The 20,240-nt window shown below is 46.4% G+C and overlaps 1 protein-coding gene across 6 annotated transcripts in view; it reads right to left on the bottom strand.

Moving 5' to 3' along the window:
* Positions 1-20,240, bottom strand: part of trappc11 (trafficking protein particle complex subunit 11) — a 178,816-nt gene that overhangs the window by 47,806 nt on the left and 110,770 nt on the right. For 5 of the 6 annotated variants that reach the window (XM_061787998.1, XM_061787993.1, XM_061787996.1 and 2 more), the window contains exons 22-24: positions 4,000-4,121; positions 3,699-3,818; positions 3,563-3,628 (exon numbers count right to left, since the gene is read on the bottom strand). In XM_061787998.1, the coding sequence (XP_061643982.1) occupies positions 3,563-3,628; positions 3,699-3,818; positions 4,000-4,121 (308 nt within the window). The remainder of the gene's footprint in view (positions 1-3,562; positions 3,629-3,698; positions 3,819-3,999; positions 4,122-20,240) is intronic. The other variant, XM_061787995.1, reaches the window with a different exon arrangement.

Below are 20,240 nucleotides of genomic sequence, written 5' to 3'. Positions count from 1 at the left end.
CAATTGCGGAAATTCCCTAGATTTAAAAAAAAAGCATGAAATTCAAAATGTAAAAAATGTTACCTCCAGCTTCCTTATTCCTTGACCCACTGGAACCATTCCAAATTCTCATTCGAGCTATCCCATGACCTATTCCATATTGCTATATTATTTGTTTTACACAATGTCCACGATTCATTGGAATGGGGGGTTGTACATGTATAGATTGCCTTTTTCTTAAAAAAAGCCCAGAGGTTAGATTTCTCCAACCTAAACTGCACAGCAAGATCAAAACATGTAAACCATTCTCATATTTAGCCATTATTTTCTTCTTTTTTTCAATAGTACTACAATGAGTGTTCCTAATGACACTATTGCTGGCAGTTTTCTGTTTCTTCTGAGCCATAGTTAGGACTAATATAGAACAAAAAGCAAAGATACATGCAATCTGTGGCGCATGAATGATGTTTAGGCGGGGCGAGAAAATTAACAACTGACCCTTCTGCGTCAATGCTGCGACTGTCCGTGAACCTAAGCGCAGTACGAGAACTAAGGCAAAAGTTCTTTGAAAATTTTGTTCGTAATCAAAGTGTTCATGAACTGGGGCTTTCGTGAACAGAGGTTCCATCCATCCATCCATCCATCCATTCTCTACCGCTTATCCGGGTCGGGTCGCGGGGGCAGTAGCTTCAGCAGGGACGCCCAGACTACCCTCTCCCCAGCCACTTCATCCAGCTCTTCCGGGGGGATCCCGAGGCGTTCCCAGGCCAGCCGAAGGATGTAGTCTCTCCAGCGCGTCCTGGGTCGTCCCCGGGGTCTCCTCCCGGTGGGACATGCCCGGAACACCTCACCAGGGAGGCGTCCGGGAGGCATCCGAATCAGATGCCCCAGCCACCTCATCTGGCTCCTCTCAATGCGGAGGAGTAGCGGCTCTACTCTGAGATCCTCCCGGATGACCGAGCTTCTCACCCTATCTCTAAGGGAGAGCCCGGACACCCTGCGGAGGAAACTCATTTCGGCCGCTTGTATCCGGGATCTTGTTCTTTCGGTCACGACCCACAGCTCATGACCATAGGTGAGGGTAGGAACGAAGATCGACCGGTAAATTGAGAGCTTCGCCTTTCGGCTTAGCTCTTTCTTTACCACAACGGACCGATACAAAGTCCGCATCACTGCAGACGCTGCACCGATCCGCCTGTCGATCTCCCGTTCCATTCTTCCCTCACTCGTGAACAAGACCCCAAGATACTTGAATTCCTCCACTTGGGGCAGTATCTCATCCCCGACCTGGAGATGGCATGCCACCCTTTCCCGACTGAGGACCATGGTCTCAGATTTGGAGGTGCTGATTCTCATCCCAGCCGCTTCACACTCGGCTGCGAACTGCTCCAATGAGAGTTGGAGGTCACGGCTTGATGAAGCCAACAGAACCACATCATCTGCAAAAAGCAGAGATGCAATACTGAGGCCACCAAACCGGACCCCCTCTACGCCTCGGCTGCGCCTATAAATTCTGTCCATAAAAGTTATGAACAGAATCGGCGACAAAGGGCAGCCTTGGCGGAGTCCAACCCTCACCGGGAACGAGTCCGACTTACTGCCGGATATGCGGACCAAACTCTGACTCCGGTCGTACAGGGACCGAACAGCCCGTATCAGGGGGTTCGGTACCCCATACTCCCGAAGCACTCTCCACAGGACTCCCCGAGGGACACGGTCGAACGCCTTCTCCAAGTCCACAAAACACATGTAGACTGGTTGGGCGAACTCCCATGCACCCTCGAGGACCCTGCCAAGGGTGTAGAGCTGGTCCACTGTTCCACGGCCAGGACGAAAACCACACTGCTCCTCCTGAATCTGAGATTCGACTTCCCGACGGACCCTCCTCTCCAGCACCCCTGAATAGACCTTACCAGGGAGGCTGAGCAGAATTTCCTCGAAGCCGTCCGGAAGTCTTTCTCCATGGCCTCCTCCCATGCCCGGGTTTTTGCTTCAGCGACCACCAGAGCTGCATTCCGCTTGGCCAGCCGGTACCCACAGCTGCCTCAGGAGTCCCACAGGCCAAAAAGGCCCGATAGGACTCCTTCTTCAGCTTGACGGCATCTCTCACCGTTGGTGTCCACCAACGGGTTCGGGGATTGCCGCCACGACAGGCACCGACCACCTTACGGCCACAGCTCCGGTCGGCCGCCTCAGCAATGGAGGCGCGGAACATGGTCCACTCGGACTCGATGTCCCCCGCCTCCCCCGGAACATGAGCAAAGTTCTGTCGGAGGTGGGAGTTGAAACTCCTTCTGACAGGGGATTCTGCCAGACGTTCCCAGCAGACCCTCACAATACGTTTGGGCCTGCCACGTCGGACCGGCATCTTCCCCCACCATCGGAGCCAACTCACCACCAGGTGGTGATCAGTTGACAGCTCCGCCCCTCTCTTCACCCGAGTGTCCAAGACATGCGGCCGCAAGTCCGATGACACGACCACAAAGTCGATCATCGAACTGCGACCTAGGGTGTCCTGGTGCCAAGTGCACGTGTGGACACCCTTATGCTTGAACATGGTGTTCGTTATGGACAATCCGTGACGAGCACAGAAGTCCAATAACAGAACACCGCTTGGGTTCTGATCGGTGGGGCCGTTCCTCCCAATCGCGCCCTTCCAGGTCTCACTGTCATTGCCCACGTGAGCATTGAAGTCCCCCAACAGAACAATGGAGTCCCCAGCGGGAGCGCTCTCCAGCACCCCCTCCAAGGACTCCAAAAAGGGTGGGTACTCTGAACTGCTGTTTGGTGCATAGGCACAAACAACAGTCAGGACCCGTCCCCCCACCCGAAGGCAGAGGGAGGCTACCCTCTCGTCCACCGGGGTGAACCCCAACGTACAGGCGCCGAGCCGGGGGGCAATAAGTATACCCACACCTGCTCGGCGCCTCTCACCATGGGCAACTCCAGAGTGGAAGAGAGTCCAACCCCTCTCGAGAGGACTGGTACCAGAGCCCCAGGTGTGTGTGGAGGCGAGTCCGACTATATCGAGTCGGAACTTCTCGACCTCACACACCAGCTCGGGCTCCTTCCCTGCCAGAGAGGTGACATTCCACGTCCCTAGAGCCAGCTTCTGTAGCCGGGGATCGGATCGCCAAGGTCCCCGCCTTCGGCCACCGCCCAGCTCACACTGCACCCGACCCCTATGGCCCCTCCCACAGGTGGTGAGCCCATGGGAAGGGGGACCCACGTTACCCTTTCGGGCTGTGCCCGGCCGGGCCCCATGGGTGCAGGCCCGGCCACCAGGCGCTCGCCTTCGAGTCCCACCACCAGGCCTGGCTCCAGTGGGGGGCCCCGGTGGCCCGCGTCCGGGCAAGGGAAAACGAAGTCCATTGTTTGTCGTCATCATTAGGGGTCTTTGAGCCGTGCTTTGTCTGGTCCCTCACCTAGGACCTGTTTGTCATGGGTGACCCTGCCAGGGGCATAAAGCCCCAGACAACTTAGCTCCTAGGATCACTGGGACACACAAACCCCTCCACCACGACAAGGTGACGGCTCAAGGAGGGGAACAGAGGTTCCACTGTATCAAAATAAAGTGACAGACCTTGGTTGACAGAAAGCTGGCAGAAACTTCAAATGGGACCAATGTCTCAATGGTGACAGTTTCATCCTGGAACACGCAAGAATAAATGCTAAGAAGAAAATAGGTGGTGCATTTAAAACAATTACTTTTCTGTTACCTTCTGACATTTGCATACTATCTGTTGTCCATCCACAGTTACATCAATGCTGTAAGCTATGTGGAACAGAAACAGCCTTGGTCCAGTTGTCAAACATGTCACATATACACATCTGTTGAGCTAGAGACAAAAGTAGTTTTTATTAATGCCATAAGGAAAATTCAAGTCTGAATTGTATGATTGTTTAACTGCATAGTCATGTATATATCAATCAACTGGATCATGAGATATACTGTATCTCATAAAGCAACATGCAACAGGGATGAGTTTACTTCCAAAAATCAAACGGAAGTATGTGAACCTTTTCGCCTGGTTTCAAATTCCCCAGAAGTATGTCAGGGAGCAGAGGAGGTGTAGTATCATCACAAGCCTTGGAGTTATCAAGCATCACATGGGTAGTCTGACTTAAATTGGCATCTTGGCCTATAAAACAACAATATTAATTAAGTATCAAATAAGCCACAACACACAGAAAACTAGAAGTGTATTAAAATCACAACATTATGTTGTATAGTTGTATTAACAACAATAGCAGTGTTTTCTAATACAGTATGTGAGTAAAGCTCAAACTCCTTATACAGAAAACTTATTCATATTCACGGTTCGGCACCCGCGGATTCACCTATTTGCAGATCCCCCCAGACCTTTTCCAATTTAAAAAAAAAATAATAATAATAAATTCTTTTTGGGGGGGGCGGGGGACCAACACCAAATATGCTTATTGGCATTGGCAGTTCATCCCCACTTATTCAAGAATTTCTGGGGGTCTATTTAAGAAATTCTAGTACAATTATTATGGCCTACAATAATTTGCAGATTTTGGCTATTCGTGGTTCAGCCTGGTACCTTTTTAGCAAATAGCGGGGGTCCACAGTAACAGTTTTTATTTCAATGCATTGGGAACAATGCACATTACATTCAAATTATTATTTTTTTAAAGTACATTTTTCATAATTAATTTAGAGAAAATTAAATATTGGGCTGCTAAAAAAAAAAATGGCAGTGTCTACATTTTTCGTTGCACTCTGGAATATTTACAGTATGAACTAAAAAAATATTTAGGAATGCGCATTCATGTGAATTATTTAACATTTAACATAGTTAACACTTATTATTGCTGCATCACCAGTTTTTAACTGATTTACAGTACATCTTTGTTGCATGGAGTCAACCAACTTCTTGCACCTGTGAACAGGTATTCCAGCCCAGGATGATTTGACAACATTCTACAATTCTGCAGCATTTCTTGGTTTTGCATCAATCAGCATAATGTCCTCCTTAGGCATGGGCCAGTATCAGATTCTGACGGTACAGTGCCGTGAAAAAGTATTGGCCCCTTTTTCAAATTCTGATATTTTTGCGTAGTTTCCAAACTTTAATGTTTCGGATCATCAAACAAATGCAAATATCAGACAAACATAACCCAAGTGAACTTAAAATTCTGTTTTTAAATTTCTTTTATTAAGGAAAAAAAAAATATTCAAAGTTACCTGGCCCTGTGTGAAAAAGTAATTACCCCCTTGTTAAATCATGAATTAATTATGGCTAATTTTCACTGATCACACCCAAGCCTGATTACCTCCAGACCTGTTAAATGAAGAAATCCCTTATACAGAATCTGTATATCCAAAGATCTAACAAAGATGTAACAAAATGACACGATCCAAAGAAATTCCAGAACAGTCGAGAAATAAAGTAATTGACCTCTATAAGTCCGGAAAGGGTTACAAAAGCCAATTCTAACGTTTAGGATTCCAGCGAACCATAGGGAGAGCCATTATCCTCACATGGAGAAAACATGGAACAGTGGTGAACCTTCTCAGGAGTGGCCAGCCTACAAAGATTACTCCAAGAGAACAGCAATGACTCATCCAGGAGGTCACAAAAGAACTCAGGACAACTTCTAAAGAACTGCAGGCCTCCCTTGCCTCAGTTAAGATCAGTGTTCATGACACAACAATAAGGAATTGATGAGGCAAAAATGGCATCCATGGCAGAGTTACAAGGCGAAAACCATTGGTGACCAAAAAGAACATAAAGACTAATCTTACTTTTGCAAAAAAAAAAATAACATCTGAGTAAAGTCTGAAAGACTTTTAGGAGAATATTATATGGACTGATGAGATGAAAGGTGAGCTTTTTGGAAGGTGTGTGTCTCGTTACATCTGGCGTAAATGTAGCACAGCATTTCAGAAAAAGAATATCATACCAACAGTCAAACATGGTGGTGGTAGTGTGATGATTTGGGCTGATAGTCCCTTCAGAAACTGGACAACTTGCTGTGACTGATGGAACCATGAATTCTGCTCTTAACAGAAAATCCTGAAGGAGAATGTTCAGTAATCAGTTTGTGACCTCAAAGTGAAGCGCACTTGGGATCTGCATCAGGATAACGATCCAAAACACACCAGCAAGTCAAATTCTGAATGGCTTAAAAAAATAATAATAATAAAAAAAAATGAAGGTTTTGGAGTGGCTTAGTCTAAGTCCAGACTTGAATCTTATTGAAATGTAGTGGCGTGACTTTAAAAAGGCCATTCATGCTCAAAAACCCTCAGTTTTTGCTGAATTCGAACAATTCTGCAAGGAAGTGTGGGCCAAAATATCTCCACAGATATGTGAAAGACTTCTTGCCAATTATGGAAAATTATTGATTTCAGTTGTTGCTGCTGCTGAGGATGGTGAGGTTGGCCCAACCAGTCATTAGGATTTGGGGGGCATTACTTTTCCACACAGGAAACTTTTAATAATCATATCAGCAATTAAAAACAGCATTTTAAGATCACTTGGGTTATATTTGTTTGGTGGTTACATTTGATTGATGATCCTAAACAAAGTGGGGAAACTGCAAAAATATAAGAATTTGGAAGGGTGCCAATACTTTTTCACAGCACTGATACGATAACCTTGAGCAAAAATATTGCGATATCGCGTTATTGCAGTATTGCAATTACAACTAAAATTTATTGTTTAGAAATATTTGGGTAAATAACATTTTCCATTCAACACAATCTTTCATTTTTTAACAAAATATAGAGTGTATTTGGTCAAATAATAAAAGTGTACAATGTGTGAATAAATAAATCAAATCAAAATGAATGCAGCACTGTACCTTAAGTAAGCGAAACCTACAGCTCAACAATAAAAAAAAAAAATACTAAAATTCTGTAAATAAATAAATAAAATCTAAATTAAATTAAAAAGTATGCAATCTGTATTAAATATGTAAAAAAAACTACAGCAAAACAACAACAAAAATTTTATAAAGTGGGATTCATAATAGCACATAGGCTGTGCACTTCCGGTGGTCTGCACTTTCATCCATCCATCCATTTTCTGAGCCAGCTGTCATCGGGCAGGAGGTGGGGTACACCCTGAACTGGTTGCCAGCCAATCGCAGGGCACATACAAACAAACAACCATTCGCACTCACATTCACACCTACGGGCAATTTAGAGTCTCCAATTAATGCATGTTTTTGGGATGTGGGAGGAAACCGGAGTGCCCGGAGAAAACCCACGCAGGCACGGGGAGAACATGAAAACTCCACATAGGCGGGACCCGGGATTGAATCTGGGTCCTCAGAACTGTGAGGCTGACGCTCTAACCAGTCGGCCACCGTGCCGCCGTCTGCACTTTCACTGAAGACAAAAAAAAAAAATTGCTCATAGCCTTATACTGTGATGGAAAGCTTTAGCGGTTTTGAAACCATGACATTTTTAAAACCGCAGTATATCGTCAAACCAGTAACTGGCCTGTGCCTAGTCACGCCACAAGTTTTTAATTTTTAATTTTTTTTTAACTGGATTAAGAAGAAGAAGGAGAATCACCTTTATTGTCATGAACATGCATGCATGCACACGAAATGTTTTCTCTGCATTTTACCCATTATTTACCCTTCAATTATTTTGACATGCAAACTGATCTGATATGGGTTAAAATGCAGAATGCCATTGGAGCGGCATTCTTCAAGTGGCTTTGTTTTATACAGTGGTGCCTTGAGATATGAGTGACCCAATTTATGAGCTTTTCGAGGTACGAGCCATCAGTTGGCATACTTTTTATTTTGATTTACAACCCAGATTAGGAGTAATGAGTGCGCTACCAACCTCCCACCGACAGATGGCGTCAGCAGACTACACAATGGCCGGTAACCACCGATTCGCTCCGATTTGCTTGGGACAATACATTAGGTACAGTGGTGTTGTGTACTGGAATTTCCTGTGCTTTTTGGACGAAATAACTTTTTTCAAACCATGGGTCCTAAGAAAGTATTTCTCAGTGAAAAATGAACTCTTTACATTTCAAGATGTTATATTGTTTACATTCTATTTTATTATGTTATTGCTGTTTTTCATACAGCACAATACTATTGAGTGCACATTTTCCAAGTGAAAAACTGGAATTGTATACTGGAATTTCCTGTGCTTTTTGGACGAAATAACTTTTTTCAAACCTAAGAAAGTATTTCTCAGTGAAAAATGAACACTTCACATTTTAAGAAGTTATATTGTTTACATTTCTATTTTATGTTGTTATTGCTGTTTTCTTATATGGTATAATACTGTTGAGTGCAATAGTTCAAAGTGCAAAACTAACTCTTTACATTTAAAGATGTTATATTGTTTACATTCTATTTTATGTTATTGCTGTGTTTTTTATTCAGCACAATACTGTTAAGTGCCATTTTTTCCCTCATTAAAAACAAAAATATAAATATTGGTGTTTTGGGGGGCTCGAACAGTTTAATTGCATTACCATTCATTTCAATGGGTGAAGTTGTTTTGAGATCAGAGTAATCTGAGTTAGGAGTATGGTCACAGAACGAGTTGAATTCATATCTCAGGGCAGCCCTGTAGTAACGTCTAATTAATTAGTTGCAAGATCAAAGTAGAATGCCTGCATTGCACTTCGATCCCACAGGTCTAGTTGGAGTGTATCTATAATGTGTGTATGTACTGTATATTTAACAATACACGATACAAATCATAATGGGGAAAAACATGGGTTTTCATCTAATGGAGGGATAAAACTGCAGAAAAAACTATTTTCTGTAAGGTCTGCTACATCTGTATAGAACTTGTTCTTGAATAAAGAAGTTTATATTCATTTGAGACACACAGCACACCCCTCCTTGAGCCGTCACCTTGTCGTGGTGGAGGGGTTTGTGTGTCCCAGTGATCCCAGGAGCTAAGTTGTCTGGGGCTTTATGCCCCTGGCAGGGTCATCCATGACAAACAGGTCCTAGGTAAGGGACCAGACAAAGCACGGCTCAAAGATCCCTAATGATGATGACAAACAATGGACTTTGTTTTCCCTTGACCGGATGCGGGTCACCGGGGCCCGCCACTGGAGCCAGGCTTGGTGGTGGGGCTCGAAGGCGAGCGCCTGGTGGCCGGGCCTGCACCCATGGGGCCCGGCCGGGCACAGCCCGAAAGGCTAACGTGGGTCCCCGTTCCCATGGGCTCACCACCTGTGGGACGGGCCATAGGGGTTGGGTGCAGTGTGAGCTGGGCGGTGGCCGAAGGCGGGGACCTTGGCGATCTGATCCCCGGCTACAGAAGCTGGCTCTAGGGACGTGGAATGTCATCTCTCTGGCAGGGAAGGAGCCCGAGCTGGTGTGTGAGGTCGAGAAATTCCGACTAGATATAGTCGGACTCGCCTCCACACACAGCTTGGACTCTGGTACCAGTCCTCTCAAGAGGGGTTGGACTCTTTTCCACTCTGGAGTTGCCCACGGTGAGAGGCGCCGAGCAGGTGTGGGTATACTTATTGCCCCCCGGCTTGGCGCTTGTACGTTGGGGTTCACCCCGGTGGACGAGACGGTAGCCTCCCTCCGCCTTCGGGTGGGGGGGACGCGTCCTGACTGTTGTTTGTGCCTATGCACCAAACAGCAGTACAGAGTACCCACCCTTTTTGGAGTCCTTGGAGAGGGTGCTGGAGAGTGCTCCCGCTGGAGACTCCATCGTTCTGCCGGTGGTGAGTTGGCTCCGATGGTGGCAGAAGATGCCGGTCCAACGTGGCAGGCCCAAACGTATTGTGAGGGTCTGCTGGGAACGTCTGGCAGAATCCCCTGTCAGAAGGAGTTTCAACTCAAACCTCCGACAGAACTTTGCTCATGTTCCGGGGGAGGCGGGGGACATCGAGTCCGAGTGGACCATGTTCCGTGCCTCCATTGCTGAGGCAGGTGACCGTAGCTGTGTAAGGTGCCTGTCGTGGCGGCAATCCCTGAACCCGGACACCAACGGTGAGGGATGCCGTCAAGCTGAAGAAGGTGTCCTATCGGTCCTTTTTGGCCTGTGGGACTCCTGAGGCAGCTGATGGGTACCAGCTGGCCAAGCGGAATGCAGCTCTGGTGGTCGCTGAAGCAAAAACTCGGGTATGGGAGGAGTTCGGTGAGGCCATGGAGAAAGATTCCGGACGGCTTCGAGGAAATTCTGGTCCACCATCCGGCATTTCAGGAGAGGAAAGCAGTGCACCACCAACACTATGTATAGTGGGGATGGGGCGCTGCTGACCTCGACTCGGGACGTTGTGAGTCGGTGGGGCGAATACTTCGAAGAACTCCTCAATTACACCGACACGCCTTCCCATGAGGAAGCAGAGTGTGGGTTCTCAGAGGCGGGCTCGCCTATCTCTGGGTTTGAGGTCACCGAGGTAATTAAAAAGCGCCTCGGTGGCAGGGCCCCGGGGGTGGATGAGATTCGCCCGGAGTTCCTCAAGGATGTTGTGGGCCTGTCCTGGTTGACACGCCTCTGCAACATCGCGTGGACAGTGCCTCTGGATTGGCAGACTGGGCTGGTGGTCACCCTTTTTAAGAAGGGGGACCGGAGGGTGTGTTCCAACTACAGGGGGCTCATACTCCTCAGCCTCCCTGGTAAGGTCTATTCAGGGGTGCTGGAGAGAAGGGTCCGTCTGGAAGTCGAAAATCAGATTCAGCAGTGTGGTTTTCGTCCTGGCCGTGGAACATTGGACCAGCTCTACACCCTCGGCAGGGTCCTCGAGGGTGCATGGGAGTTTGCCCAACCAGTCTACGTGTGTTTTGTGGACTTGGAGAGGGCGTTAGACCGTGTCCCTCGGGGAGTCCTGTGGAGGGTGCTTTGGGAGTATGGGGTACCGAACCCCCTGATACGGGTTGTTCGGTCCCTGTACGACCGGTGTGTAAGTTTGGGCCGCATATCCGGCATTAAGTCGGACTCGTTCCCGGTGAGGCTTGCACTCCGCCAAGGCTGCCCTTTGTCACCGATTCTGGTCATAACTTTTATGGACAGAATTTCTAGGCGCAGCCGAGGTGTAGAGGGGGTCCGGTTTGGTGGCCTCAGTATTGCAGATGATGTGGTTCTGTTGGCTTCATCAAGCCGTGACCTCCAACTCTCACTGGAGCAGTTCACAGCCGAGTGTGAAGCCCTCTCCAGATCGGGGATGAGATCCTGCCCCAAGTGGAGGAGTTCAAGTATCTTGGGGTCTTGTTTACGAGTGAGCGAAGAATGGAACGGGAGATCGACAGGCGGGTCGGTGCAGCATCTGCAGTGATGTGGACTTTGTATTGGTCCGTTGTGGTAAAGAAGGAGATAAGCCGAAAGGCGAAGCTCTCAATTTACCGGTCAATCTACGTTCCTACCCTCACCTATGGTCACGAGCTGTGGGTTGTGACCGAAAGAACAAGATCCCGGATACAAGCGGCCGAAATGAGTTTCCTCCACAGGGTGTCCGGGCTCTCCCTTAGAGATAGGGTGAGAAGCTCGGTCATCCGGGAGGATCTCAGAGGAGAGTCGCTGCTCCTCCAAATCGAGAAGAGCCAGATGAGGTGGCTGGGACATCTGATTCGGATGCCTCCCTGGTGAGGTGTTCCGGGCACGTCCCACCGGGAGGAGACCCCGGGGACGACCCAGGACACGCTGGAGAGACTACGTCCTTCGGCTGGCCTGGGAACGCCTGGGGATCTCCCCGGAAGAGCTGAATGAAGTGGCTGGGGAGAGGGAAGTCTGGGCGTCCCTGCTAAAGGTACTGCCCCCACGACCCGACCTGGATATGCGGTAGAAAATGGATGGATGGATGGACACACAGCACACAATCCAGTTCTTTATAAATGCCAAATTTATTTTATACTCCACAAAAATATATGGATGTATGTGATACATGAAAACAAAATGCTGATTTAAAAAAAGAGGGAAACAAAAATGAAACAGAGGGATGTCTGACTTTGTGATATGAGAATGAATGACTGATAACTATAAAGAGGGGAGCTGGGATTCGAGAGGTACCCTCTAGCTAAACACCGCAAATTACACGCGTGGACAAAATTGTTGGTACACCTCTGTTAATTAGTGATGAGAAATGTTTTGGTCGAATATAGCCCAAAAGTGCAATTGTGGACCGGAAGACTTTTCACCGAAATAAAACTACAAAAATAATATGTCACATGTTAAACACTGATGGCCGGTACATGCGAGTGTGTACACTTCAGAGTAAATAATATTTTACTATGAACAAGTAATGCCCTACATTGCTGAATATCCAGTTGAATTGACCGGGAGGTCACTTTATTACACACACAACTTACACTCACTGTTTGATAGTGCCATAGTGCCATAAATCAACCATAAATGTGAAATAGGCTCAGCATAAATGTTAACTAACATATACACTATATTGCCAAAAGTATTCCCTCACCTGCCTTGACTCAGATATGAATTTAAGTGATATCCCATTCTTAATCTATGGGGTTGAATAGGACATTGGTCCACCCTCTCCAATTATAACATTTAATAGATGGATGAACTCTTCTGGAACTGCGCAAGGTTTAGGAGTGTGTTTATGGGAATTTATGACCATTTTACCAGACACGCATTTGTGAGGGTACACACTGATGTGGGACGAGAAGGTCTGGCTTTCAGTCTCTCCTCTCATTCATCCCAGTGTTCTATAGGGTTGAGGTCAGGATTGTGTAGGCCAGTCAAGTTCATCCACATCAAACTCTCTCATCCATGTCTTTACGAACCTTGATTTGTGCACTGATGCGCAGTCATGTTAGAACAGGAAGGGGCCATCTCTAAACGGTTCCAAAAAAGTTGGAAATGTCCAAAATATTAGCCCCTGAGGTCCAGTGAAAGGAACTCTGAACGCTTCAGCATACAAAAAGATTTTGGACACTCAAACAGTTTGGGGATTACCCCTTCCTGTTCCAACATGCCTGTGTACCAGTGCACAAAGCAAGGTCGATAAAGACATAGATGAGAGAATCTGGTTTGGATGAACTTGACTGGGCTGCACAGAGTCCTGCCCTCAATCTGATAGAACACCTTTGGGTTGATTTCGAGTGGACAGTGAGCCAGGCCTTCTCGTGCATAATCAGTATGCAACCTCACAAATATGCTCTTGGAAGAATGGGCAAAATGTCCCATAAACTAACTCATAAACCTTGTTGAAGGCCTTCCCACAAGAGTTGAAGCTGTTACAGCTGCAAAGGGTCGACCAAGATCATATTAATCATATGGATTTAGAATAAGATCACTTAAAATCATATGCGAGTCAAGTCAGGTGAGCGAATACTTTTGGCAATATAGTGTACTGTGTATTCAACAGACTACTGGTTACATAAACACACAATAATGAAAATAAATGTCCTTTTTACTGTAATAAGACATGCACGTCGGCTGTCGCAATGAATTATGGGAATCGCGTGACCTTTCCGTCATCATGCTAGCGGCTACTAGCCCAAATGGAGCGACCTTATTTTCGTCCGACCTCGCAGCTTTCCGCTGTTCGGGTAAGGGGAATGCTTGTTGCATGCTATTTTGCGCCACCCCAGCTTACCTTCGCGTTACAGCTAACTTGGCTAAATACGATGTGGAGCCGCGGAGGCGAACGTCGCCTCCATAACAGTGAATATCCTCCACTTTTGGACAAGTATCGTTATAATGAAGGACAGGTGGAGGATAAGACGAGACAGACGGGAACACCTTGCTTATCGCTAAACTATCGCATGAAGTGGCAAAACTAAATAAGTGATTGGGTGGTACAGTACCGCATTATAGTGGAAATTAGCCAACTTTGAAGCGCAAAATAGCAGGCAAATTAGTATGTGTATATAGAGGAAAATGCTATAATGAAATTCAGACGAGTTGTTCTGGAAGTGAATTTCTATAGGTTATCAGCTCTGCAGTCATAGCCATAAATGCAATTTTTACTCATAATTGGCATAGGTTTATAATTAATAATTGGTGGGTTTGATTTATTTTTATATTTGAATTAATGAAAAGTGCTTTGTGTTGCATTTTTTTGTATAAAAAGCACTTACAAATAAAGTTTGGTTGATTGACTGATAGTTTCGGCTTTCACCCTTGGGTTTCTCAGTTTTGGTTTTCAGTTTCGGTCAAGAATTATAATTTCGGTGCATCAGTACTGTTAATGAAAGAAAATCCCACAGTGGTCACCGAAATAACATGAATCTGACAAAAGTAATATTTAAAAAAAAATGAAAATAATAATGAAATTATATACATGTAGTGACTATGGCACGGTGGTCATAGCACCCCCCCCCCCCCCAAACTTGATAAAGTGCGTTCTTCCAAGCCGCCCCGCTGTGCAAGACGGCCACCAAATGACGCCTGGACCCAAAACTAATGAACAGTTCCCTCGAAACCTGGGTTATCTCAACAAAAACCCTTTTGATGTGCAGAACTGATAGCGACCAAAAGGTTGCTAGACCCGCTCTACACTGGGAACATCGCTGTAACGCGAATGACACCCGCTAGCGGTTGAGAGTTAATGCAAACTTGTGGACTCATTCGAAGTTTCTTTAACTGAAAATAAATTAAAAATAAATTTTGATATTTTACGAACCCTGAAGAAATATTCCAAATGTATGCCTTGATATCTGTGTCATTGTGTCAGCTTTACTGGTCCAGCTGCGAGACTTGGAGAACTGTTATCTTGATTTGAAGCCAAACAGTATGAAATGTTACAATAAACAATTGATTTGCCAAGACTAAAGTTTAAACAATCATTCCATATGCTTATAGACCATCCCCAAAGACGAGCTGATCTACGGTCGTGAGTTAGCACAACAATGGTTGTCAGAATGTACAAGATTAGTGCCTAATAAGTCTGGGAAAAATATTATCTTCACACAAATCCCAACTTTGCTCTCTCTCGCTATGACTCAACCCAGTCCACACGCACATTTATAGCCCAGCAACACACGATGTCCTATTTCCCTTTTCGTAGGCCTATTTTTCTTTCTTTTATCAATGTTTGTTTGTCCTTTGTTCTGTAGTTAAATCCCTCCGTAGTGTTTCCCTGTAGATTTCCCTTTTGATATAATTACATTTTCTATGAAATTATACTTCTTGTTGTGTTTTGTGTGTGTTTTGTGTTTAATAGTGAAGCTGCTGTCGTTGAGAACTCGTATTTCATAAATGTAGCAGCCTTCGAGATTATGAGACTGATCGAGGTGTTTCGGCCCTTTTTCCTAAATTTTACACATCTAAAAAAAGATGTGGTGCCCCTTTACAAGACAGAAATGGTTTGATTTTAACGTTAAACGTATGTCGAACTAAACCGGAAGTTTAGAACGCAGGCACTCACTTCCGACTAATCTCGTTTCCAAATTAATTATGATTTTTTTCAAAACCAATATAAGCTACATATAATAAAATAATGAAAGTTAACCAATGAAAATCAGACACTGCTTTTGAATTGTGGTTCTACTTATTTAAAAAAAAAAAAAAAAAAATAAAAAAAAAAATAATAATAATAATGTAACAGGCCTGGAGAAAAATCATGGTACCCCTAGAAAAGACTGAAAAAAAAATTCACCATAGGGACATGTTCAAACAAGGTGTACCCTCTAATTAGCATCACAGGTGTCTTAAAACTTGTAATCAGTCAGTCGGCGTATTTAAAGGGTGACAAGTAATCACTGTGCTGTTTGCTGACACCACACTAAACAAAGACCTGAGGAAGCGAATAAGAAAGTTGTCTCAGGAGATTAGATAGAAAATTAGAGACAAGCCCGTTAAAGGTAAAGGCTATAAGACCATCTCCAAGCAGCTTGAGGTTCTTGTGATGACAGTTGCACATATTATTCAGAAATTTCAGATCCACGGGACTGTAGCCAACCTCCCTGGATGTAGCTGCAGGAGGAAAATTGATGAGACATTGAAGAGACGGGTAATACGAATGGTAACAAAAGAACCCAGAACAACCTCCAAAAAATTAAAGGTGACACCAAGGTAAAAGATACATCAGTGTCAGATCACACCATCCGTCATCGTTTGAGCCAAAGTGGACTTCATGTTTGACGACCAAGGAGGACACCACTGATGAAAATAAATAATAAAAAAAAAGCAAGACTGGAATGTGCCAAACTGCTTGTTGACAAGCCACAAAGCTTCTGGAAGAATGCCCTATAGACAGATGAGACAAAACTGGAAGTTTTTGGCAAGGCATATCAGCTCCATATTCACAGACGCAAAAATGAAGCATACAGAGAAAAAGAACACTATCCCTCCTGCGAAACATGTTATGTTCTGGGGCTGCTTTGGCAAAGGGTCTCTTGAATCTGTGCAGAGTACAATGGAATCTCTAGACTATCAAGGTATTCGAGGGAGAAATGCTGCTGCCCAGCGTCAGAAAGCTTGGTCTCAGTTGCAGGTCATGGGTTTTGCAAAAGGATAATGACCCAAAACACACAGCTAAAACCACTCAAGAATGGCAAAGAGCAAAACATTGGGCTATTCTGAAATGGCCTTCTATGAGCCCTGATCTAAATCCTATTGAATATCTGAGCTGAAACTGGTCGTCTGGAGAAAGCACCTTTTAAACGTGAAACAACTAAAGCCATTTGCTCGTGAGGAGTGGGCCGACATACCTGCTGAGAGGTGCAGAAATCTCATTGAAAGTTAAAAAAAAATAGCTTCATTGCTTCAAAATGTTGTGCAATAAAATATTAGGTTAAAAGGGTACCATAATTTTTGTCAGTCTGTTTCATGAGTGTGTTTTTTTTTTTTAAATAATTCTGAACCACAATTCAAAAGCAAAGTCTGGTTTTCACTGGTTAATTTTCATTACATTTTTCTTTATTATTACTTGTGTCAGACTCAAGTTATTTCTGTGGGTTTTTCTTTTATTAAAAGAGGGGTCCCAACAATTTTGTCCACGTGTATGATACACCAATTTGTATTTGGTGCATGCAATGTGTCCATCACGTCTCCAGTCAGACCGGTGCCGAATGGTTGATGAGATGTCTTGTTTTGTCTTGTTGTCTGTTTTCCCAACTTTATAAATGCCCAAACATCAATTTGAATGTGAAAAGTTTTCTTAAAGGTAAGAATCCACTTAACAAGAGAATGATAAACACAGTACTTAATGTACTTTCTTCGATGCCATGGATGAGTTCAATAGGATGGAACATTAACCCATCCACCCATCCATCCATCTTCTACCGCTTATCCGTGGTCGGGTCGCGAGGGCAGTAGCTTTAGCAGGGATGACCAGACTTCCCTTTCACCAGCCACTTCATCCATCTCTTCCAGGGGGATCCCGAGGCGTTCCCAGGCCAGCCGAGAGACGTAGTCTCTCCAGCGTGTCCTGGGCCGTCCCCGGGGTCTCCTCCCGGTGGGATGTGCCCGGAACACCTCACCGGGGAGGCGTCTGGGAGGCATCCGAATCAGATGCCCCAGCCACCTCATCTGGCTCCTCTCGATGTGAAGGAGCAACGGCTCTACTCTGAGATCCTCCTGGATAACCGAGCTTCTCACCCTATCTCTAAGGGAGAGCCCGGACACCCTGCGGAGGAAACTAACTTCGACCCACAGCTCGTGACCATAGGTGAGGGTAGGAACGTAGATCGACCGGTAAATCAAGAGCTTCGCCTTTCGGCTTAGCTCCTTCTTTACCACAACGGATCTATACAAAGTCCGCATCACTGCAGACGCTGCACCGATCCACATGTCGATCTCCCGTTCCATTCTTCCCTCACTCGTGAACAAGACCCCAAGATACTTGAACTCCTCCACTTGGGGCAGGATCTCATCCCCGACCTGGAGAGGGCACGCCACCCTTTTCCGACTGAGGACCATGGTCTCAGATTTGGAGGTGCTGATTTTCATCCCAGCCGCTTCACACTCGGCTGCGAACTCCTCCAGTGAGAGTTGGAGGTCACGGCTTGATGAAGCCAACAGAACCACATCATCTGCAAAAAGCAGAGATGCAATACTGAGGCCACCAAACCGGACCCCCTCTACGCCTCGGCTGTGCCGAGAAATTCTGTCCATCAAAGTTATGAACAGAATCGGTGACAAAGGGCAGCCTTGGCGGAGTCCAACCCTCACCGGAAACGAGTCCGACTTACTGCCGGATATGCGGACCAAACTCTGACTCCGGTCGTACAGGGACCGAACAGCCCGTGTCAGGGGGTTCGGTACCCCATACTCCCGAAGCACCCCCCACAGGACCACCCGAGGGACACGGTCGAACGCCTTCTCCAAGTCCACAAAACACATGTAGACTGGTTGGGCGAACTCCCATGCACCCTCGAGGACCCTGCCAAGGGTGTAGAGCTGGTCCACTGTTCCACGGCCAGGACGAAAACCACACTGCTCCTCCTGAATCTGGGATTCAACTTCCCGCCGGGCCCTCCTCTCCAGCACCCCTGAATAGACGTTACCAGGGAGGCAGAGGAGTGTGATCCCCCTGTAGTTGGAACACACCCTCCGGTCCCCCTTCTTAAAAAGGGGGACCACCACCCCAGTCTGCCAATCCAGAGGCACTGTCCCCGATGTCCACGCGATGTTGCAGAGGCGTGTCAACCAGGACAGCCCTACAACATCCAGAGCCTTGAAGAACTCCGGGCGAATCTCATTCACCCCCGGGGCCCTGCCACCGAGGAGCTTTTTAACCACCTCGGTGACCTCAACCCCAGAGACAGGAGAGCCCAACTCGGAGAACCCACACTCTGCTCCCTCATGGGAAGGCGTGTTGGTGGAATTGAGGAGGTCTTCGAAGTATTCTCCCCACCGGCTCACAACATCCCGAGTCGAGGTCAGCAGTGCCCCATACCCACTATACACAGTGTTGTTGGTGCACTGCTTTCCCCTCCTGAGACGTCGGATGGTGGACCAGAATTTCCTCGAAGCCGTCCGGAAGTCTTTCTCCATGGTCTCACCGAACTCCTCCCATGCCCGAGTTTTTGCTTCAGCGACCACCAAAGCTGCATTCCGCTTGGCCAGCCGGTACCCATCAGCTGCCTCAGGAGTCCCACAGGCCAAAAAGGCCCGATAGGACTCCTTCTTCAGCTTGACGGCATCCCTCACCATTGGTGTCCACCAACGGGTTCAGGGATTGCCGCCACGACAGGCACCGACCACCTTACGGCCACAACTCCGGTCGGCCACCTCAGCAATGGAGGCGCGGAACATGGTCCACTCGGACTCGATGTCCCCCGCCTCCCCCGGAACATGAGCAAAGTTCTGTCGGAGGTGGGAGTTGAAACTCCTTCTGACAGGGGATTCCGCCAGACGTTCCCAGCAGACCCTCACAATACGTTTGGGCCTGCCACGTCGGACCGGCATCTTCCCTCACCATCGGAGCCAACTCACCACCAGGTGGTGATCAGTTGACAGCTCCGCCCCTGTCTTTACCCGAGTGTCCAAGACATGCGGCCGCAAGTCCGGTGACACGACCACAAAGTCGATCATCGAACTGCGACCTAGGGTGTCCTGGTGCCAAGTGGACTTGTGGACACCCTTATGCTTGCACATGGTGTTCGTTATGGACAATCCGTGACGAGCACAGAAGTCCAATAACAGAACACCGCTCGGGTTCTGATCGGGGGGGGCCGTTCCTCCCAATCACGCCCTTCCAGGTCTCACTGTCATTGCCCACGTGAGCATTAACCAAATCATGAAATAAAGATTTATCACAGAATAGAAAAACAATACATTCTTCCAGGGTTAATATTGCTTAAAACGAAGCATATGAATGATACATATCATTTCGCATAAAACTGCTTCCACATCCTGTCTGGGTGATTACACAATTCTAAGCATTAAAACCCCTTGACGCACACTGTCCCCAATTCATCACTAACTGTTTCCATTCAATGGCAATTGTGGAAATGATGCAGTCCTCAAGCAATTTAGAACTGTTTAAAGTGACTAGTGACGATTTTGCAAATGGTGCAGAGAATTCTCACACACGAGTGGCTGTAGTAATCAACAACAGAATACAAATAGTGCAGCGTGATTAAACAGTGAGTGTACGAATAATGTAGAAGTGTCCTGACAGAGGTGGAAAATTGGCAGCATGTTGCAACGAAATTGTAAATTAACTGTTTAAGAAGTTAATGGCAAGAGAGAAGAAGCTGTTGGATTGTCTGCTGGTCTTTAGTTTGCATTGTTCGATAGTGGCTACCTGAGAGAAAGAGCTGGAATAGTTGGTGACCAGGATGTAGAGGGTCCAAGAGGATTTTGCGTGCTCTAGTTTTATTCCTGGAAGCATGCAAGTGGAAGTGCTTAAGAGTGGGTAGGTGGGTACAGA

The sequence above is a fragment of the Phyllopteryx taeniolatus genome, chromosome 10, assembly GCF_024500385.1.
Source record: "Phyllopteryx taeniolatus isolate TA_2022b chromosome 10, UOR_Ptae_1.2, whole genome shotgun sequence".
In the NCBI taxonomy this organism is placed as follows: domain Eukaryota; kingdom Metazoa; phylum Chordata; class Actinopteri; order Syngnathiformes; family Syngnathidae; genus Phyllopteryx; species Phyllopteryx taeniolatus.
Note: the sequence above shows the minus strand (reverse complement) of the source record. Positions and strands in the feature narration are given on the sequence as shown.